Source organism: Asparagus officinalis, chromosome 8 (assembly GCF_001876935.1).
Source record: "Asparagus officinalis chromosome 8, Aspof.V1, whole genome shotgun sequence".
Classification (NCBI taxonomy): domain Eukaryota; kingdom Viridiplantae; phylum Streptophyta; class Magnoliopsida; order Asparagales; family Asparagaceae; genus Asparagus; species Asparagus officinalis.
In genome coordinates this window covers 25,303,512-25,327,775 of record NC_033801.1, presented here as the reverse complement: position 1 = coordinate 25,327,775, position 24,264 = coordinate 25,303,512, and the positions used below count along the sequence as shown (strand labels likewise).

Here is a 24,264-nt window from a genome sequence, read left to right as displayed (position 1 = left end):
AGGGATAAATTTTACTAAAGTTTGAATAAAACCAACAATTTTTTTTTTAAATTTACTAAACATTAAAATGAGGAGTTTGGGAAAAACTTTTCCTGGACAAAAATACCCTTGATTCTTTTAATTATTACATTGTTATCCTATCATAATTAATATGTTTAATTAGAATAATTAATATGTATTCATAATTTATTTGGAAGTATAGTCCTTAATTTAAAACCCTATCATCAAACAAGTTTTTATTCTATCACATAGATTAATAATTAGCTATAAAAAATTAATCTAAGTCCCCCAAAACTTTTATTTATAAATTAAAAGTTAATTGATCCACTTTGCTATAATATCATCCTCACCCATGTTAGCCACAATCACCAATAAAAAGGGATAAGGTTTTGATTTAACACCTCAAACCTTTTTATTTATAAAATAGAAATTAGCTAAATTTAATTAGATAATCCAAATTTAATTTATTAGGAGATTTATTTTACTGCAGTGGATATTTAGGTCATTTTATATTTTGAAATAGCTACAATAATGGGCTTTACCAAGAAAAGTGTAAGATCATGGGGGTTTTATGAGAAATCCCATACTTGAGGGGGTTAATAAAACCTCATGTAAGTCCTCCAAATTTGGTATCTATAGTTTAAAAGTTAATCAATCCACTTTGCTATAATATCATTTTTACTAATGTCACCAATAAAAAGGAATAAAGTTTCCATTTAACACTCTAAACTTTTTTATTTATAAATTAGAAATTAGTCCAAATTTAATTTGTCAGAAGATTTATTTTTAACTATTTTTGTAGGTATTTGGATCATTTCATATTTTGAAATAATGATATCAATGAAATCTATTACAAAAAAAAAAAAAAAAAATTAAGGGACTTTCTTCGAATTAAAATAGTTAAGGGGGCTTTTTTATCACCATAAATGGCTCAGGATATCCTTTTGCTGCTTGGGAGATTTTATTAACCGAAATAGGTCTTTAGCTCATTTCATATTTTGAAGTAACAATGTTGAGTGACTTTGCCAAGAAAAGTGTAAATGTTATAATTTATGATAAACATAATTCTTTCGCAACTGAGTTATAATCACTCCTTTATATATAATGAGAAATTGGTAAAACTTCTAAATGCACAAAAACTAAAATGTCTCATCTATGAGCATAACATATGGACACCTAATCATATCATAAGCTAACATGTGGACATGTAACTCAATCTACATAAGAATCCTTATCAAATTGAAATAATCCATAATTAGAAATTTTTAATAATTAAATTTTTGGTAATCCTAATCAGCTATTAATTATACATAGTTAAAAAATATTCTAACAAGTTTAAGGAAAAATAAGTCATTATAGAAAACTACAAATAGAACCTACAAGATCGAAAACTACAAACAACCTGCTGAAAAATTAGAAATTGTAGAAGAATATTGAAAAATTAAAATTTCAAACAAACACTAAAAATTTAAAAATTATAAACAACCCTCCAAAATTTTCAAAAAATGAAAAACAATTCATTGAAAATTTTGAAAAATGTAATAATATTGTCGTGAGAAACTAGAAAATTGTAATAGAGCCTAAAAATCTAAAAATTAGAAATAACCCCATAAAAATATTGTTGATGCTCAATATCAAACAACTAAATAATCCCGGAGATGATGGTTGAGGGGTGATGAAGGAAGATGGAGGGCCCGCTCCCTTCTTCGACTTTATGCCTAATTCTTGAACAAGGGTTTGATGTCCACGCTGCATAGACAAGAAGAACTCGTGAGAGGGCGGGGAATGGTTCCCCCGTGTTTCCTCCGACGGTCAAGTCAGTTGATGAACTTAAGCTTGAGTGGAGTATAGAACAATGTGTTCTTATGCTATGTGCATCAGAGATGGTCATCTCTCAGATTGGGTCAAGAGGAAGATTCAGATTGTCTTTTTTAGCTTATCGCGCTCTGATGGTCAATAATATCCATATATAGAATAGCTCTCCTCTTGCAGATTCGTTATTTCGGTCATGTAGAATGGCATTGATCAAGTGTGAGCTGGGAGGTGAGTCATCCCTCACTTTACAGGCGTCGGCTGGCAACTGGAGGGGAAGTCATCTCAACATGGGAGAGGGTGTCTCCGCGATATTCGGGATGTGACTTGTGAGTTATGGCAGAAGTCGTGTGGTCATATTGAGTCGTCCCTCAATTTACAGATGTCAACTGGCGACTGGAGGGGAAGTCGGTTTATTATGGGAGAGAGTGTCTCCATATTTTCTGGGAAGTGATTGAACTGATAAGTCATGGAGTCTTATTAGGCCAAGATCTGGATAAGGTTTGTCCGAGATGGACTGAGATGTCGACATATGCTCTGGGGGAGAGGCTTGAGACCGGGGTCGAGTCCTCAACTTAGTCGACAACAAAGAATGTCCCTTAAGTCGTTTCTGAAAAATGCCTAGTGAGTGGTCAAGTGCCTTAAATAGGGTCATCCTTGATGATAGGGTCGACCGACACCGCCTTTCGTGTTAACTTAAGAGTGTCGGTCTGTCCGACTGGTCGGAATGTCATATTGTCTCAGCTTAATAACCGCCTTTTGAGTCGATATAAAGATGTTGACTCGTCCGGGAGTTCTGGATCTCTCGTACCGGCTAGTATCGCCTCTTCTGTCGACATCCAGGTGCCGGCTTGATGAGTTGGTGGGGGCCGAGGCCTCTGTAATTGTGCCTTGGGTTTATCCCTCATAAGGTACCAATGTCTTGTGATTTACCATGATGGTCGAGTTGCACTAGAGGATTTGACCATATATTGTGTCTTGGGTTTACCCTAAAAAGGTACCAAAGGCTTGATATCCGACTGAGAAGTCAAATGCCTAGAACTCTTGAGAGTTGACTAGGATTCTTATCGTATCATTTTATGAATATTGTATCTTGGGTGAGTGAACATCATAACAGTTGGCCCCTTTCACTCGGAGTTGGCTTTTAGTCTACTCCGAGAGAAAATAAGATATGCTCTGATTAATGCAGGCCTGCTGAGGATGAGAAACTAAGAAGTCTCTGTCTTAGAGACGTGGCTGGCCATTATTGGGCATCCATTGTTAACTCCGCTATTCGTGGCTGACGTCATCAAAAGATCTGAACCGTTTTTTTAGGAGATGAAACGCCATGGATAGAAGGGAGGATCTACCACTTTTTGGGTATTGGGACATGGGGCATTAAATAATGGTGGTGCTTCGTGTTTTGAATAAACCGTTCCAGATTCCGAAGTAGATTCAGCTTGGTTGCTTCAAAAATCACCGCATCTCTTGAAATCCTTCTATACTCTTCCTTGAAAGTTTATAAGCAGCTTTTTAGTGATAAGATAGTTCTTTTACGAACCTTTGCTTTGAAGAAATTCCCAATATTCCTCCAAGTTTTTCCTAAGGAAAAAAATCTTCCATGGCTTCCCAAGCTTTAAACTTTGGCCGTAGTGAGGAGAGACTTGCTACTCTTTTCCTTATCCGCTCGAAGGTCCATATGAACAATCTGATAGATTTGTATGAGCAATATAATATCCCTCGAACTCTAACTTTGACGACGCCAGAGATGAGCTAGCCAGTGTACTTCCATGACGAGGGTCGAGTGTCGCTATACTTAGCTCATTTGGATCATGGCTTACGGTCGTCCTTGCACCCTTTTATTAAGGAGGTGTTCGCCGCTCTAGGAGTCTCCCCTTCCCAGTTCAATCCGGACGCAGCGGGGATTCTGGTGGCTTTTGTCATCATCTACCACCATGTTGGAGTCCAACCAAGCTTGAGATTGTTTGGGCATTTGATTAGCGTGGGGTCGGCTGAGAAGGACCCACATTACTCTTTCCACTATCGTGGGGAGTTCTGGCTTGTTTCCGATTCTTTAGAGTTGAATGAGGACTATCGGAGGCAATTTGTGTGGGTATATGGCGACAACAGCGTCATTGTCTGCTGTGACTGGCCGGTGGCGAATGAGGACGCTTTGCGGCCAGTTACCCTTAGTGACTTCAAAATGATGGATATGGAAAAGGTCTGTCCTTATGCCGGGCCACGAGAGAACGATGCTCTATTTGTTGATGTGTCTCTCCAGACGGCGAGCATGTCCATGATATTATCCTCTGACTACAGTATTTCCCGTGTGCTACAGTATCCCACCTATGCTACAGTATTCCCGTCTGCTACATTAGTATTTTTTTTTAAAAACACAATGTCCAGTTTCATGTTTTCTACAGTAAATGTTACTCTAACATTACTGTAGCATGAATAGCGAATCTTGTGTTCTCCCATTTATACAGAGGAGTAGATGAGTTAGGTGCATGATTGCACATATAGCCGGATGTACAAAAATAATACCACTAGCAAACATCGTTAGACATAAGTAGTTAAGTGAAATATGTATATGATTGAATCATGACTAAGAAAATTAAGCTCTCAGTAAAGATATTCACAGAAATCATCTTAGAGTTTAAAGTTGGAGATGAGTGTCTGCATGTTAAGTAGGTTATCTGCATGTTACTAGGTTATCTGCATGTTAACTAGGTTATGACATTTGTTGGCAGTAGTTTTGAAGTGCATAAAGAGATAAGAATTATCCATGTTAACAAATAGGAGTTTTATTATATATGTTGTAATATACTAAAAGAAATAAAACAGGAGACAAGAGACAAGAGAAGAAGAGAAATTGTAATCTCTTATTCATCATCTTCCATTTCCATACATCGTACAATTTATAGATACATGATGGAATACAAAAGGACATGAAATTAATAGGATACATGATGGAATACAAAAGGACATGAAATTAATAGTCCACATACAAAGTAATGTCCACATACATTTTCTCTTTTAGATTTCCATAAAATGTCACTTAGATTTCAACACTCCCCCTTGGACATTACTTCGAAATGTCAATGCCTCGTTAAAAATCTCGCTAGAAAAACCCAGTGGGATAAAAACTAGTCGAGGAAAAAAGTACACGACATTAGTAAATTCTTATTGCATTAGTTGCTTCATTAAAAACCTTTAACTAAGAAAATCCTGTGGGACAAAACTTAGCAAAGGGAAAAAGAGTACAACTATAGATCTTCGGGATCCAAACTTGTGTTGCATTAGTTGCCTCATTAAAAACCTTTAGCTAAGAAAACCCTGTGGGACAAAACTTAGCAAAAGGAAAAAAAGAGTACAACTATAGTTCTTCAAGGCACAATCTTCGGGATTGCGTTGAAAATTCGCTCCCCCTGATGATGACAATCTTATGAGTCTATGCTAAGAAAAACTCAGTGGGACAAAACTTAGCGAAAAGGGCAAATTATGATAATAGAATTTCAGGGCCCAATCTTCAGGATTATTCTTTAAGAATTTGCTCCCCCTGAAGAAGATAGTCTTTCAAGTCTATGCATATTGTGAACATATTTCTCATAAGTTGATGTAGGCAGAGATTTAGTGAACAAATCTGCAAGATTGTCACTAGAGCGAACTTTTTCGATGGCGATTTCACCATTCTTTTTGTCATGGTTCCTTTTACATATCCACTGCTCATTTGTGCAACACAAGCTGCATTGTCCTCATAAAGGACAATAGGGGTAATATCATCTTTCATTAGACCACACGAGCCACAAATATGTTGTATCAACGATCTTAATCATATATATTCTCGTGAGGCCTTATATAAAGCAATAATCTCTGAGTGGTTAGAAGAAGTCATCACCATGGTCTGCTTAACAGACCTCTAAGAAACGACAGTACCACCACAGAGAAAAACATAACCAGTCTAGGATCTGGCATTATGGGGATCAGATATGTAGCCAGTGTCCTAATAGCCCACCAATGTCATATCTTGGTTTCTTTTATAGAATAGTCCAAGATCTTTTGTACATTGAAGATAGCGAAGGAAATGTTTAACACCATTCCATTGCCTCCTTGTAGGATAACTACTATACCTTGCTAGCAAGTTCACCGCAAATGCAATATCAGGCCTGGTGCAATTTGCGAGATAAAGAAATGCTCTAATGGTGCTCAGATAGGGAACTTCTGGCCCTAACATTTCTTCATTATCTTCTTTGGGTTTAAATGGGTCTTTATCCACTTCGAGGGATCGGATGACCATTGGTGTGCTAAGTGGATGAGATTTATCCATATAAAATCTTTCCAAAATCTTTTTCACATAAGGTTGACTGGTGTAGAAAAATTCCTTCTGGGAAAATGCTCGATCTACAGGCCGAGACAAAACTTGGTTTTTCCCAAGTCTTTTATTTCAAACTCCGTCTTTAGGCATGAGCTAGCTTCTGTAAGCTCCTTGTGCATTCCAATAACATTTATATCATCAATATAGACTGATATAATACAGAAGACATTTTCAAATTTCTTTATAAACACACAAGGGTAGACATCATTATTTGCATATCTCCTCTTCAGAAGGAACTCGCTCAGTCGGTTATACCACATTCTACCCGACTGTTTCAAGTCGTATAACGACCTTTATAATTTAATATTATACATGTTGCGATTCTTGTTTTCTCTTAATTCAGGAATTTTAAGTCCATCAGGGACTTTCATATAAAATATTATCGTCTAATGACTCATATAAAAATGTGGTCATGACGTACATATACTGCATATATCTACCATATGTATTAACTTACGGAACGTAATACAATCACTACTAGGAGAATATTTTACATCTAAATCGATGTCGGGTCTCTGCGTGAACCCATTGAGCTATGAATCTCGCTTTATATCTCACCACCCTACAATTCTCATTTATTTTTCTTACGAAGACCCATTATATCCTGCAGGGAATATATGAACTACAGGTTCAAAAATACTTTAGCGAGTTCAGCTCAGCCTCAATTGCATCTCACCTAGTTCGAGTGCTTCAAGCACTCTACTACCGACTTAGGTTCTGGATCCAGATTATTTTCGGAGATAGTAAGAGCAACTGTAGAGGCAACTATGTTGTCGACAACTTTTATATTTATATTATATATTTCTCCTTTTTCACAAATTCGTGGCCACTTTAATTCTTATTTTATGTCAATCAAATCCTCGTCATTTCCCTTAACAATTGGATTTGGTCGTTCCGCATCTCCAGTATTGTGATTATCAAGTGCACGTGCAATTTACTGGAGATTTCGTCTTCAGGACAAGCATCTTCCAGAGGTTATGGGAGTGACTGTCTTTCTATATATAATTTAGTTTGCCGCGGACTTTTATCTTTTACACTAACATGTTTTATATGCTTCTGGTATAATATGCTTCTGGCATACCAAACCATCAATGATATATTCAACATGAATATGGGGCTTAGTCACTCTTTTCTTGGTAGATTATCATGTGAACTTCTGGTTCAGTTTGACTAGTACGTGGATATAAATATTAAAGATCTTTTTCACCAATAGAATTTCTTGACATTATTTTATATTTTGGGCACTAATCTCCCCTAATGTCGAGAATTGATCTTCAATAAAAATGCAGTCAGCGTACTAAATTGTAAATTGATCCCCTAACATGGGCCATAGGTACTAAATTATTGACGGAGTTTCATAAATAATGTATGTACCTTCACCGAGGTCCCATAGAGGTACGCTATGGTGGTGATATAGAAACATGGACTGCAAATAAATAATACGCAGATGAGAAATGTTTTGCTTCTACACCACGTATTAGGTAAATGGGGAAAAATTGTGATATGCAGTTGGTCGGATTTGGTTTGAATGCCCCATTTAATTTAAGAAAATTTGACGGATCATATTTTGCCCAAGATGACCCAATCGCTCATGCCATAGTTTAAAAGAATTTGGGTCCCTAAATCTTAAATTCATCGCAACATGGTGTATTTTAGGTCGGATATATGTATAGTACAACCCTAAGGAGAAAGATGGAAGCTTCTCCACAACCACGTATTAGATAAAGGGGAATAATCATTTAAACAAAACCCATACTAACTTGAAATTGTCTTACAAAAACATGCAAAATAAGTCTCGAAAAATTCCAAATTATCTTAACAAAAGTAACTAGAACATGTCTGAAAAACGAAATAGACTAATAAAACATGCATAGATAGTGATAAATAACATGATCACTCCTGGTCACCAAAATCTTCAAGCTCCATCTTCAATAAGTCATCATCGTCCAGATTCAGGTTATCATCATAATTGTCATCTTTTAGGGCCATGTTTGCTTCAGGCAAACTGGCATGATGTTTTTCACCTTGTTTTGACTTCCCATTTGAGTCCTTCATCATTCTCTGATAGGCCTCAACCAAATGTTTCGGTGTACGATATATGCGAGACTAGTGGTCCTCACATCCACACCGATAGCAAGCTTGCTTATTATTAGCAACCTGTTGATGAGAGTTAGGTTTGTTTGAAGGAGATCTATCCTTGTTCTGACCCTTGCCACGGTCCTGAAGACCATAAGCATTACGACGACCACGACCTCTACCACCACGATAAGACCTTCGACCACGTCCACGACCTCTACCATGTCCACGCCCATGAGTATTACTCTGATTTGTAGCATGTGCTTCAGGCACAGCTTGTGAACTAACCGGTCTAGAATTATGGTTGCGCATCAGAAGTTGGTTGTGTTTCTCTGCAACTAGTAACGCAGAGATCAATTCAGAGTGTTTTGAATAGTTTTTTGTCCTGTACTGCTGTTGGAGTACAAGATTACTTGCATGGAATGTAGAGAGGGTCTTTTTAATCAATTCATCCTCTGTAATGTTCTGCTTACAGAGCTTCAGCTGTGAGACAATGCGGTGGAGAGTTGAATTGTATTCAGTTACGGATTTAAAATCCTGAAATCGCAAGTTCAACCAATCATACTGTGCTTGCGGAAGCATAATAGCCGTCTGTTGGTCAAAGCGATCCTTCAGGGATTGCCATAGAACAACAGGATCTTTTTAGAATAGCAGGATCTTTTTCAGTAAGGTACTCATTTTTTAGGTCTTTGTTGAGATGATGACGAAGAAAAATCAATGCATTTGCCTTCTGGACAGAGGTGCTCTTAGAAGCTGGATCAATAGTGCTGCTTAAATCACAAGAATCTAGGTAGATTTCAACATCCAAGGCCCAAGTCAAGTAGTTGCTACCATCAACGGCAAGCTCAGCAAATGCCCTTTTGGATATGTCAGACATTTTTCAGAAATGCTATAATTATCAAAAGAAGATATATCAATCCACCAAATTTATAAAATATTACACTATACAAGATGTGCATACAAACAGAAGTGAATAAATAAAGGAGCCACAGTGCATGCCTCTGTTCTAATTAGCTAGGACAAGTGATCAATCAACAGAAGGTGTGCATTTGTAAATTGTATTAAACCAGACTGCATGAAATCAACATATAGTAAATACTTTATATGCAGTTTATGTGCTTATGTCTGCAGCATGTTCTTATCCAGATAGTCAAAAAAAATAGGGGAACTGTAATGAAAGAAGAGCTCTGCCATCTAGAAAATTATAGGCTTGTTCCATGCAGTTTGATCATGAGCACATTCTTTTGTTGCTAATTACCAAGCACCTGTTCTCCATTATACCTTAACATCATTGTATATGAGAAACTAGCATTAACGTGTTTCTGCTATGTGAAGAAATCAAACCTATCTTCTATTTCTTCAACAACTGTAGGAAATTCTAGTTTATCATTTTCCAATTGACTTTTGTTCAACACTGTTCAAAAATTTAATGCATGTTGTACATTACCGAATAGGATATGCTTGATTATAATAGAAAAGAGAACTCAAACAATTAACTTAGTTATTTCTTCTAAAATTCTAATGAATACCACTAAACTTTAACTTTTAGACTGATGAGAAATACATGCTCATATATGGATGGCCAATCGCATGCGTTTCACAATGCAAATGTTCATGTTTATGCGATAAAGACCATGCATCGGATTTTATTGTAGACAAGTTCCAAATGATATTGGATATTGAGAAAGAGCATGTAAGGTTCTAACACCATTTATATGAGAAACTAGCATTTTGGTGCTAAGACTGTTCTGTAATCTTTATAGTTCTCTATGGATTACAAATGTCTGCTAGATTTCCTTCTCAATAAGGAATATCCATCACTCACATGCTTTGGATATGTTTCCTTAGAGGATTCATAATTTAAACAATAATAAATGCAAATTTTTCTTCTCAACAACTTTTAAGCTATTACATTTTGTTATTGGAGGAACAATTACTCTAAAACTCAGGAGAGAATATCTTGATGTCCATTCTCATCAAAAAAGAAGAGTAATACGTGTCCTTTTTAAAATTAGTGTTGGAAAAATCTATTACTTCCCCTTGCCATTTTATTTTCCGTGCCATTTTATTTTCTGTTAAAAAGACAAGTTTACTTGAAGAATTCAAATAAATGAGATGCCAAGATTCATACTGAACATAATCATAATCATTCGACGAAAAACTTGATACTATGTAAATAGACAAAGGCCGAATGTATTATTACCTTGCAGAAGATGTACACCTAAAAATCTATTACTACGAACCGATGATCATGAACCGGCTAGAACCACTCGTGCTGATAACGTGTTGTAATATACTAAAAGAAATGAAACAGGAGACAAGAGACAAGAGAAGAAGAGAAATTGTAATCTCTTATTCATCATCTTCCATTTCCATACATCGTATAATTTATAGATACATGATGGAATACAAAAGGATATGAAATTAATAGTCCACATACAAAGTAATGTCCACATACATTTTGTCTTTTAGATTTCCACAAAATGTCACTTAGATTTCAACAATATAGAATATGTCGTCCAAGAATTAATTACAGAATTTTCTATCACCAAGTCAAGCCCGACAAAACAGATAAGTTTTGATCAACCATGAAGAAATTCTATGGAAACTGAATCAATAAACTTAATGGTATTTGAAGCAAGATAAAGAATGAAGAGAGAATAGAAATAGAGACAATTATTGTTGGAGTTTTGGTTATGTGAAGATCAAATCCTATGGATTTGTTAGTTTGAATTTATTCTTGTTATCTTTCTGTTTAATAATCCCTGATCTATAGGGAGTAGTTTAGATCTTGAATTATCCTTTCTTCAGAATAACCATGATATAGTTGTGTAAATCATGATTACGATTTCCTCTTATCTTCTCTTTGTAATGGCTCTATAAAAGCCACAATAATTCACTTGAATAAACCTAAGCTTTATAGCTACAATTTGAATCTCATACCACAATCCTACAAACAGTGGTATCAGAGCTCACACAAGGGCCTGATATTGAGAAGTAAAGATAGAAAGAAGAGAAGGAGAGGCAGAGCACGATGGCTGAGGGCAACAACCTTTTGAGTATCCCTAAGTTTGATGGGGATTACGATCACTGGACCATGTTGATGGAGAATTTGCTGCGCTCCAAAGAATACTGGAGTGTGGTGGAAAATGGCTATGAGTGTCCGGGCTCGGTTTTGCCCGACCTCGGCCCGATTGGATAGGCTTACTCGCCGGCCGAGTCATGTGCCCTTCATGTGCATTTTGTCTCCAGGGCATAACAGTGTTGAACAAAAAGTTTCTCTGAGACTGAATGCGGACTTAGGTGGGGGTTAGATTTGCATTATTTCATATGCACCCCACAAAGGCCCTAGGACCCGATGGAATGTCTGCTATTTTTTATCAAAAGTTTTGGCATATTGTTGGCTCTTCTATATCTAAGGTTGTGTTGGGTTTTTTGAATGAGGGAAAGCCTATTAATAACCTCAATCATACCAATATAGTGCTTATTCCCAAGGTCAAAATTCCAAAAAATATTTTGAAATTTCATCCCGTAAGTCTACGCAATGTTGTTTATAAAATTATTTCTGTTGTAATATACTAAAGTAATGAAACAAGAGATAAGAGAAGAAGATAAATTGTAATCTCTTATTCATCATCTTCCATTTCCATACATCGTATAATTTATAGATACATGATGGAATACAAAAGGATATGAAATTAATAGTCCACATACAAAGTAATGTCCACATACATTTTGTCTTTTAGATTTCCACAAAATGTCACTTAGATTTCAACAATATAGAATATGTCGTCCAAGAATTAATTACAGAATTTTCTATCACCAAGTCAAGCCCGACAAAACAGATAAGTTTTGATCAACCATGAAGAAATTCTATGGAAACTGAATCAATAAACTTAATGGTATTTGAAGCAAGATAAAGAATGAAGAGAGAATAGAAATAGAGACAATTATTGTTGGAGTTTTGGTTATGTGAAGATCAAATCCTATGGATTTGTTAGTTTGAATTTGATTCTTGTTATCTTTCTGTTTAATAATCCCTGATCTATAGGGAGTAGTTTAGATCTTGAATTATCCTTTCTTCAGAATAACCATGATATAGTTGTGTAAATCATGGTTACGATTTCCTCTTATCTTCTGTTTGTAATGGCTCTATAAAAGCCACAATAATTCACTTGAATAAACCTAAGCTTTATAGCTACAATTTGAATCTCATACCACAATCCTACAAACAGTGGTATCAGAGCTCACACAAGGGCCTGATATTGAGAAGTAAAGATAGAAAGAAGAGAAGGAGAGGCAGAGCACGATGGCTGAGGGCAACAACCTTTTGAGTATCCCTAAGTTTGATGGGGATTACGATCACTGGACCATGTTGATGGAGAATTTGCTGCGCTCCAAAGAATACTGGAGTGTGGTGGAAAATGGCTATGACGAGCCTGAAGATTTGGAGAAAATCACTGCAGCACAGCGGAAAACTTTAGAGGAGCAGAAACTGAAAGACTTGAAGGCAAAGAATTATCTGTTCCAGTCCATTGACAAGAACATCCGGAAGACCATCACGCAGAAATCCACCTCTAAACAACTTTGGGATTCTATGAAAAGAAAGTATCAAGGAAATATAAGAGTCCAACGAGCTCAACTTCAGAAGCTGAGAAGGGAGTTTGAAATTCTAGAGATGAAGCCTGGTGAGTGTGTAAATGACTACTTTTCTAGAGTCATGATGGTTGCCAATGATATGAGGAATGCAGGGGAAGGAATGGAAGATGCAAAAATTGTCGAAAAAATTCTACGCACACTCTCAGAGAAGTATAACTATATTGTATGCTCTATTGAGGAGTCCAAAGATATTAACAGCCTCTCTGTAGATGAGCTGCAGAGTTCTTTATTAGTTCATGAACAGAAGCTGAAGAAGAACAGTGTGGAGGAACAAGCATTGAAGGTCACGGGAGAAGCAGGATCTGGAGCAAAAGAAGAAGAGAGGTTTGGTGGTAGAGGAAGAGGTCGTGGTGGTTTCAAGGGAAGAGGAAGAGGTCGAGGAAGAGCATTCAACAAGGCTACTGTTGAGTGCTATCGGTGCCACAAATTGGGACATTTTCAATATGAGTGTCTCAACTACGCACACTATGCTGAATACACAGAGTTTGATGAGAGTCAAGAAATGCTGCTTATGTCATATGCGGAGACTCAAGGTGCTGTACGAGATGAGGTTTGGTTTTTAGACTCAGGTTGCAGCAACCATATGAGTGGAGACAAGAAATGGTTTGTTGAGCTCGATCAATCTTTCAGACAAACTGTAAAGTTGGGAAATAACTCAAAGTTGGCTGTCATGGGAAAAGGGAATGTCAAAATGGAGGTTAAAGGCAGAATTCAAGTCATCACTGAGGTATTTTACATTCTTGATCTCAAAAATAATTTGCTTAGCATTGGACAGCTTCAAGAAAAAAAACTTAGCTATCTTGTTTCAAAATGGTTGTTGTCGGATTTATCACAATGTGAGAGGTCTAATTATGCAAACAGTGATGTTTGCAAATCGTATGTTTGTATTGTTAGCCTCTGTACCTACTACTACCTTAGGATCAACCTGCTTTAAAGCATCCTCAGATGAGTCCACAGACTTATGGCACGCAAGGTTTGGTCATCTCAACATGAAAGGGCTGCGAACTTTGGCATATAAGAGGATGGTTAAGGGTCTGCCAATTCTGAAAAATAGTTCTACATTATGCACAGATTGCATAGTGGGCAAGCAACACCGCGATCCTTTTCCAAAGAAGAGTGCATGGAGAGCTTCAAGACCCCTGCAGCTAGTACATTCAGACATTTGCGGACCAATTACTCCTAAATCCAACAGCCACAAAAGGTACATCATTACTTTCATTGATGATTACAGTCGTAAGATGTGGACCTATCTTTTACATGCTAAATCAGAAGCTCTAGATGCCTTTAGAAAATTCAAGAGTTTGGTAGAAAAGGAGTCAGGGAGATATATAAGTTGTTTGCGCACTGATCGTGGTGGAGAATTTACTTCCTCCGAGTTTAATAGATTTTGTAGTTCAAATGGGATTAGTCGTCAACTCACTGCGGCATTCTCTCCACAACAAAATGGAGTTGCAGAGAGAAGAAACCGAACCCTAATGAACATGGTGAGATGCATGCTTACTACACGAGACCAAAAGAGTATTGGCCAGAAGCAGTCAATTGGGCCGTCCATATTCTCAATCGATGTCCCACTTCCGCAGTTCAAGACAAGACACCAGCGGAGGCGTGGAATGGAGTTCAACCATCGGTGGAGTACTTCAAGGTATTTGGATGCATAGGACATGTGCACATTCCTGATGTCAAAAGAAAAAAATTAGATGAGAAGAGTTTCAAGTGTGTATTCCTAGGGGTCAGTGAGGAATCGAAGGCCTTCAGAATGTATGATCCAGAAACAAAGAAGATAATTATTAGCCGAGATGTTGTGTTTGAAGAGAAAGAAAAGTGGGACTGGAGAAAATCAGAGCAAGGCACTCGCTGTGATGTTCTTGAGTGTGGGGAGATGATGAGCAAGAGATGGAAGAAGGTACTGAAGTTGAGACACATGATGAGAATGGAGTAGATACAGAAGAAGAAGCTAGAGCAAATGTGACAGATGAAGAAGGAGCAAATGGGACAGATGAAGAAGGAGAAACTGGTGCAAGAGACATTCTAGTTCAAGGGAGGAGAATACGAACAAAACCTGTATGGATGAAAGACTATGTAACTGGAGAAGAAGGATCTGAAGAAGAAGATAGAGTGGAGCAGCTCACTATGGAAATGCAGCAACTCGCTATGCTTGCATCCAATGATCCAACAACCTTTGAGGAAGCAGCTAGGAGTCTAGTTTGGGTGGAAGCAATGAACCTAGAAATGAAAGCCATCGAAAGGAATGAGACTTGGGAATTGACAGAGCTACCGAAGGGAGCAAAGAAGATTGGTGTTAAGTGGGTGCTCAAGACTAAATTAAATGAAAAAGGGGAAGTCGACAAATGCAAAGCTAGGCTCGTAGCAAAGGGATACACACAACAAGCTGGAATTGACTACACTGAGGTATTTGCTCCTGTAGCTCGTTGGGATACAATTCGTTTAACTATTGCACTTGCAGCTAGTCGAGGTTGGAAAGTGTATCAATTAGATGTTAAAAGTGCCTTCTTGCATAGGGAAATTCATGAGGAGGTATTTGTGGAGCAACCGAAGGGGTATGAGGTAAAGGGAGAAGAGCATAAAGTCTACAGGTTGAGGAAAGCACTCTATGGGCTTAAGCAAGCTTCGCGTGCGTGGTTTAGCAAGATTGAAACTTACTTTGTCAAGAAGGGTTTTGAGAGAAGTGTGAGTGATCACACTTTGTTCACGAAGAAGAATGGTGATGGAGGTATTTTAATTGTGAGTTTATATGTTGATGATCTTATATTTACAGGGAACAATGAACTGTTGTTTCAAGAATTCAAGAGTTCGATGAAGAAAGAGTTTGATATGTCTGATCTTGGATGTATGAAGTACTTTCTTGGCGTATAAGTTACACAAAGTTCGGAGGGAATTTTCATATGTCAGAAGAAATATGCCAATGAGGTGTTGGAGAGGTTCGGGCTACAAAATTGCAAGGCAGTGAAGAATCCCTATTGTCCCTGGGAGCAGACTTGTTAAAGACGAAGGAGGTTTGAAGGTTGATGCTACAACTTATAAGCAAATGGTGGGCAGCCTCATGTACCTGACTGCTACCAGACCAGATCTTATATTTGTGGTGTGTTTAGTAGCTCGGTTTATGGAGGCTCCTACGGTTTTGCATCAACAAGCTGTGAAGAGAGTGCTTCGTTACTTGAAGGGGACAACCGAGCTGGGGCTGTTTTACAGAAGAAGAGAAAGTGAAGATTTGATTGCTTATTCTGACAGTGATTATGCAGGGGATCTTGATAGCCGCAAAAGCACCTCAGGTTATGTTTTTATGATGGGTGGTGGAGTCGTTGCTTGGAGTTCTAAGAAGCAACCAGTGGTGTCATTATCTACCACCGAAGCTGAATTCATTGCGGCTGCTGCCTGTGCATGTCAGAGTGTGTGGATGCAACGAGTGCTTGGGAAGCTTGGAGTGACACAAAGTAAGTGTGTTATTTATTGTGATAATAGTTCCGCCATCAAACTTTCGAAGAATCCTGTTTTACACGGAAGAAGTAAGCACATAGATGTTCGGTTTCATTTTCTTCGAAACCTGGCAAATGATGGTGTGATAGAGCTGATACATTGTGGCACTGAAGATCAACTAGCTGACATCATGAAAAAGCCCCTGAAGTTGGACGTGTTCTTGAAGCTGAGGAATATGCTTGGTATGTGCAATGCTCAAGAATTAAACTGACTGTTTGATCACAGTTCAGTTTAAGGGAGGATTTGTTGGAGTTTTGGTTATGTGAAGATCAAATCCTATGGATTTGTTAGTTTGAATTTGATTCTTGTTATCTTTCTGTTTAATAATCCCTGATCTATAGGGAGTAGTTTAGATCTTGAATTATCCTTTCTTCAGAATAACCATGATATAGTTGTGTAAATCATGGTTACGATTTCCTCTTATCTTCTGTTTGTAATGGCTCTATAAAAGCCACAATAATTCACTTGAATAAACCTAAGCTTTATAGCTACAATTTGAATCTCATACCACAATCCTGCAAACAATTATATGAAGATTATCTCATCTCAGAATATGTAGTAGGTAAGAAAATGAATGGACTACACAAGAACGGAGACCGCTATTATCTACTAAGAATTGAGGCCTATAAATATTTATACAACGTACATAAAAGCCAAAAAGAGTAATAATATTGATGAGATCACTGCATTGTGGCAGATTGATTCAATGCAACTAAATCTATATGCACACAAATAGTAAACAATGTCTAATAAGAAGCTTCAAACTAATCCAGCTGAGAAATTGTTATGTAAAACAAATCTTCAAAGTAGCAAAATGGTAGAATGTCACGTACATCAAATTTTGAATTTAGGATTTGACAAACTATTGCAACTTCTCTGGACATATAAAGACCTGCTCCTGCAGGACCTGCACCTAAACAAGAGCCTCTGGAGATCAACAGGAACTGAATTCTATTATTGAGTAGATATTGTTGAAACGTGCCGATATCTGCTCAGAAAATATTAGCAACAAACGAGAGAAAATTATAAAGAGCCAAGACAACAGCTCCACGCGGTATAATTTCTGCTGCTCCTCAAACCTCTCCTAAGTTCTGTAATGTAATTTTGGCTGCCCATATCGGTTCATGTATGTTTCTGTCATAATACAATTATACAGGGGGACCGTCCAACTATGCTTGAACTTGAACTCCCAATTCTCAAAGTTCAGTGAGATTCAGAGATGCTGGGTTTCTCAAAACTGCAACAATAACTAAATTTACATTTCTCTTAAAATAAAATAAAATAATAATAACACTAACAATAAGAAGAAGAAGTTACAACACAATTGTGACGATGAAAAGAAGGGAAACAAAAGAAATAAGACGACTTTGCCAAATATGTACTTTGTTATTGTTTCTTCTGTTCATACACTGGCCTAGATGTAAGGTAAAATACAATAAGAACAAGAAATTTGAGATGGAAATATAAATTATCAAAAGGGAAAAACAGAATTTGGGGTCCAAAAGCTTGTTTAACCATATATCATTCATCTGCATATTGAAATAAGTGAACAGAATTCCATATGTTTTCCAATCAGGAAGATGCTAAACCGAATCAAAACTTACTTAGCAGATACATCCAATCTTCTCCCTAAACAAAATGAGATTAAATCATGAACATGCTTTACTTTCAACTGAACTCAATAATTTTTCTCAGATATTTCTTCATATTAGTTTGATTGAATGCGAGAGACAAATAACAACATAAAAGAATGTTTATATAAATTGAATCTACGGAAACACTAAACCCTCTCTGTGATACTTCTCTTCCTTTCTGTGAGATTTGCTACACCATCCAACTAACAATAATCTAAAAAATTATGAGCTTATGCATTCCCAATTGCTTATATCAGATAAAAGATGGAATACACCCTTCCATATTCCAATTTCTTCATATCAGATAAAAAATAGAATAACCAAATGTGAAGCACATCAGTCCCTTCACGTTCATTCGGGTGAATACAGAAGAATAAAAGCAGTAATTGACACTTCTAAATTCCCTCAAGTCGTTGAATGACATAGTAACAGAAGAAAAGCAATTGCTTGTACTTTTCAGAAATAATTTATCTGACAAGCTCCTCAAATATGTTAGATTGTTCTATAGTCGCAAACTTCCTTAATGATGTGAAACACTAAAGATAAACTCCAAAAATGAAAAATGGTCCCGACTCCTTGATGATGCGAAAGACTAAAGGAGCAATCTATGTTACCTATGTAGCAATAGCATGAGTGTTTCTACCATGAAGTAGTCTCATGTCATATGTCAGATACACTTATTTTGTGTATTTTAAATGAAATCTCAATGCGTCGTAGTATGTAGTTCAGAAATCAACATGTAACACGTTTCTCATAAAGTTAACTCCAAAAGACAGAAGAAAGTTAGATGCTCTAGCTACAGATTAAGAAGGATCTAATTTAGTTCAGTAAGGATTAGGTCAGGAATAGATATATTTTGTTTAAGCATTTATCTTGACATCCAAGTTCCCACATCATAATCATCAAACTACTAAAAGACAGGGAAATATGCACATAGTGAAAGGTCTCTTTAAGCAAGTTATCGTTACTCTTCTTGGATGCCCATACCCTTTAGTTGAATTTGCCTCTAAATATTTACAAAATATTGCAAGAAGTCAGCTTCTTGATAATCCAAAATATGTTCCAAGTGCTGATTATAAAATAGACCTCAAAATAGTAAGAGCTTGGATGTAATCAATCAAGCCTTATCCACACAGTCAGACAAAACTCCCAGTAAAAAAGGATTGTTGCTCATGAGTAACAGTGTCTTCATCCAACTCCAGTTTGATACAATCTGCTAATTTCACGTCTCAATGGACTTGTGAAAAAACTTTAGTTCTCAAGGGACTTCAGAAAATCAAAGCGCCAACCTTTTCTAGGGAACTATGTTGGAACGTAAAAAGATTATATAAACAAAAGATCAGTATCAAAGCACTACATATCATAAATCCGCATCCCAATTCCAAACAAATTAAACAAAATGAAAACTGTTAATCATGTGAAAAGAAAAGGAAGATGATAGCAGAGAAAGAGGAAAAGGAAAAAAACTAACGCTAAGCAAATACCAAACAAACATTCTTTCGCCTGGTACTGAGACTTAAGCAATATGTCCTTACATGGATATGGAATTCCAGCACTAACATGACTAAACTTATGTCAAAGTTAGATAGTTAGCCACGTGGTCAATAGAAAACCCAGGCTTAGTAACTATAACCAGGTTACATTAAATCCACTAAACTGGCCAACAAATCTCCTGTCCAAGTTGATGCACAATTCAACATGCCAAACCTAGGATGAAGCTTCTTTAAATCTTCCCATAAAGAACCTTCAGTTAACACGAGTTAATCTTCCAAATAACAGGCACAACAGATCCTTCGGATAAAGAGGTGTCAAATTCAAAATGCCCCCATGTCATGCAAAATTAGTTACTATTTGATTATTGATTCTCAAATTAAGTTAGTTAAATGAGCATTCCCTTTTAATATATCTAAATAATGAAGTTCGACGTGCAGTGGAGTACCACGCCCAGTGATTTTGGAGCTCTTCATCGACCCTCTGCTCAGAAACAGAAGCACCAACAGGCCAAGAATATAACTTGGCAAGGCACGATAGAATAAATCTTGTAGTAGCATATGCAAAACAACAATAGTATAGCAATAAGTGTGGTGTCTAATAGATGTGCGGTATGTGTTTGACAAGCAGAAGTTTCATAAATAGAATGTAATTCACACATTGACAACATATATAGGAGCCAGAGAAAGCGGATTAGTTGATCTCATCTCCATTATCGTGCCAATGATTTCTAAGATAAAAACCATTGAAAACTAAATTATCCACGTCAGACCCGGTAACTTTCTCCTCAACGTGATGACAAACACGAATGGAAAATTGTCACTCCTTGATGATGTGAAACACTAAAAGAGCAGTCTACTTGCTTACTTTCTACCATGAGGTCATTTTATGCTGCACATCATGCGTATTTATTTTTGAATTTTCCATGTTTCCATAGTATGTTATGTCCAGTTTATTTCCACGCAATATAACTACATAAGCAAAGGCAATCAATTGAAATACACAACAATTATCTAGCATTTGGTGATAATAGTGTGGGATATGTGATGTTGGTGAGAAAGCATGAACCGTACTGGTGAGGATGAATAGTTTCATTCAATCAGAATATAACCTGCTGACATCAAAACTTAGTTTGTTCGTCATTAGATTTTCGTATTTGGTGAAGAACATGCCTCTATGGACCCTGCATTTTGTAAAACCTCCACTTGATGGTGAGAACAAAGATTCTTTCTTGTTATACCGACATATTTTAACATTCTGCAGAGACTGATATCAAGCTTGCCACTGCAATGAGTTCAGTTGTGCCATTGCAAATCTTAAAACTTTGATCTAACAGACACATCAAAGATTCCGACTGAAGGAGATTAGATCGCTCGATTGTCCCGAACAAGATTCCATAGGCCTAGGGCAGAGCACATGATACATAAACATCAGTTTAAGAACAATAAAAACTATATATCTACATGTTATTAAGTACTAGTACCCAAAACTATATGATTCTTAATATGGGTAGACGTTGAAACATATCCGACAAACTGCTCATTACATTACACTTTTTATGCTAATCAACAACAACAACATTAATCCTGAAACCACCATCTATCACAGAACACATTAGATTAGACCGTATAAAATAACAACAAACAATGTAATGAAGTAACCACCACGACGACGACGACAACAGCAGAGGAGTTAAACCTGTTTTTTGATCCTGCCTGCCTACTGCTGTCGATAAGCAATGTAGTTTGCCAAGTGCAGCAACGGCGCAGCCTTTTCCTCCTCAAACTCAGCAAGCTGCTCCTTCGCATCCCTCAGCAGCTCCTCCGCGAACTCCCTCGACTTGTCCAGACCCAAAAGCTTCGGATACGTGGTCTTATCGCTGGCCAGGTCTTTCCCCGCCGTCTTCCCCAACTCCTGCGACGATTTCGTCACATCGAGGATGTCGTCCACCACCTGGAACAGCAAGCCGACGCACTTGGCGTACCGCCTCAGCTTTTCGAACGCCTGGGTCGTCGTCCCACACGACGATGGCCCCGATGACGACCGAGGCTTCGAGAAGGGCTGCGTCTTGTGGAGGTGGATGTACTCGAGCCTATCGATGCTAGACGGGTTCCTCGAGGCCGCGTGGACTGATGTCGACGACCTGGCCGCGACGAGGCCTTCGGCGCCGGTGCAGCGGGCGAGCTCGTTGACGGCGCGGACGAGATTGGCCGGGGGACGGCGGGGGTGGACGGCTAGGGTTTGGAAAGAGAGGGCGAGGAGGGCGTCGCCGGCGAGGACGGCGATGGTACTCGCCGTAGACGACGTGGTTGGTGGGCTGTCCGCGCGGAGGTCGTCGATCGTCCATGCAGGGAGGTCGTCGTGGATGAGGGACATGGTGGGATCATCGCTCGACGGGGCGGCAGGCGGCGGGAGGGCGAGGAGTCGTCGCGCCACAAGCTCGCAGGCTGCGAGGCATAGGACGGGGCGGACGCGCTTGCCGCGACGAGGAGGGAGTAGCGCATGGACTCGTGGATGCGCCTCCGGGTGGGGAGGGGGCGGCGGCGTCGAGGGGCGCGGTTGACGGCGGCGGCCTTGTCGACCATGAGCGCTTGAAGTCGAACGAGGCGGAGTCGGGGGAGCGGAGGGGGCGGCGGTGGGTGGTCACGCGGAGATCTGGGCGGGGCACCAGCACCCCCCTCGCCCGCAGCTTCCTTGGGAGCGCGAGGCGGAGGGACAGCGGCTGGTCTCGAGAAGAAGAAGAAGGAGGAGGAGGAGGAGAGGAGGGTGGTGGGTGCCCGCGACGGCGGCGGGGGAGGGCGACAGTGGGTGAGAGAAGAAGCCATGCTTTTTTGTTCGATTGAGAGTTGACGAACGGAGAGCGCGATCGTTTCGATTCGATCAGTCGATCGCGATCGAGAAAGGATTCGATCAAGAAGAAGAATTGAAGAATGAGAATCCGTTAGCGGAGGGCGCTTTGAGGTTAGCCCGAATGGTAGAGAGCGAGCGACCGCTGTGGCCCTGTGGATGGAAGGGATTTCCGTATTTTAGCAGCTGGGGGGAGGCGGATGGGGGGTCACGCGGATCAGAAAAAGGGAGGGAGAACAGGGAACAGGAAGATTAGGGTGGTGGGAGGTCGCCGCGTGTCACGTTTGCTCGTGGGGCCCGGCGAGCGGGGAAAATTGTGGAGAGCATCACCTATGTAGGCATGGATCTCGCCCGAGGGAGGGAAATGAAATTATTAAGGAAAGGAAACTTCAAATGGAATTATTAAGGAAAGGAAACTTCATCATTTTTGCTTTTGAAGGACGTCGCGAAACGCATGCTCCTTACAAGCAGACGTACGTTCATTGAAGAATGGGATTTGCGTTAATAAATCCACCAAATTGATGAAAGGGTTTTACGAAAAGATTTGATTAAAATATAGTTAGATATCTGTGCCATTTTAATTAAGCAACACAGTTGTTTTGATGAGGATACAGAAATAGGTACTTCTACTTTACTCGTATTTTAATTAAGCATAAACTCCGTGCCACTCTAGGTCAGTACTTTGAGGATAATGGTTAAATCTCAATTTAAAGACTTGATTATTGCGGGTTTTTTCAGATTTAAAAACTCACACTTTGGGTGGGCTAACGGGAGGGTATTTTTTGCAGAAGGGGGAGGGTATTTTATGGAGAAGAAAGGTGGTTACCTTTCGTGTTTGCTATTGCTTGACCAGCTGTAATGACAAATTATCGTCCAATGGTTGGCAAGAGTCGGTTATTAGTAATTGGAGGCGGTCTATGGTTTGAGTTTTGAGAACAAAGAGAGCTTTTTTATCCCCCAAACCCTTATCAATCGCATCCTCTCGTCGTCGTTCTTCATCATCTGATCGTCAACCTTCGAGGAGTGCTGCCCTTAGACTTCATCGTCATCATCGTTCTTCCAAGTCCACACTTCAACCAATTTGAAGGACGGTTTGATAAAAGGGCTATAAGATTTTTGTAGTTGTGCTTTAATTGTTTTGAGTTGGTTTTGTGTTTCAAACTTGTGAGTTTGAAGGTGTACTCAAGCTGAGGTAATTGAAGGTTGGCATGTTCAAGCCAGGGTAATTGAGTGTAGCTAGTTAGAGCTAGCTTTCTTCTGGTCATAGTGAGGAGTTGGTATCTCAACTAGTTTCAGATAGTATCTAGATTCCTGTTTGTAAAGCCTATTGAGTTGGGTTGTGATTCAAGAAGAACTTCAGTCATAGTGAAGAAGACCCTTCACGATAAGGAAGAGTGGATGCAAAATTTTAATTTAAACTACTATAAAAATCTCATGTGTACCTGTGTTGGTTACTTTCAGTTTTTCTCATAATTTATTGTCGTTGCATATTTTGAAATTATTTGAAATTTTTTAGCAATTATATTCACCCCCTCTAGGCTTGCATTCTGTTTCCTAAAAGTGGTATCAGAGTCTCGTTACCTAACTATAGGCATCACAACCTACGGTAGAGATGCTTAGTCAGTGTAGAATATGAGTGTAAGGAACCTACTACTGAGTTAGATGGTATTATAGTTGTTCTAACTAAGGATAAGTGGACTCTACAACATAAACAAATTTACTCTTATAATACAAAGGCCATGAATGATTATATTGCTCTCTTACTGTTGAAGAATTTAACTGTGTTTCTAGTTGTTTTATTATGTAGGAAATTTAAAAAACATTAGAAGTTACATACGAAGAAACTTCGTAGGTTAAAGAGGTTAAGCTTGCTATGCTGACGAGCAAGTATGAGAA

At 38.5% G+C, this 24,264-nt stretch overlaps 2 protein-coding genes across 2 annotated transcripts; both read right to left on the bottom strand.

The window, feature by feature from the left end:
* Positions 8,060-9,119, bottom strand: LOC109821017. Its single transcript, XM_020387212.1, has 3 exons — positions 8,970-9,119; positions 8,324-8,851; positions 8,060-8,227 (listed from the first exon to the last, which is right to left on the bottom strand). The coding sequence occupies exons 1-3, from the start codon at positions 9,117-9,119 to the stop codon at positions 8,060-8,062; spliced, it is 846 nt and encodes a 281-aa protein (XP_020242801.1).
* LOC109821636 (geranylgeranyl pyrophosphate synthase, chloroplastic-like) lies at positions 20,999-22,178 on the bottom strand. The gene is given in 4 exon segments (XM_020387811.1): positions 20,999-21,519; positions 21,521-21,585; positions 21,588-22,004; positions 22,007-22,178. Coding segments are annotated over 4 exon segments (861 nt in total). The 5' UTR covers positions 22,107-22,178; the 3' UTR covers positions 20,999-21,240.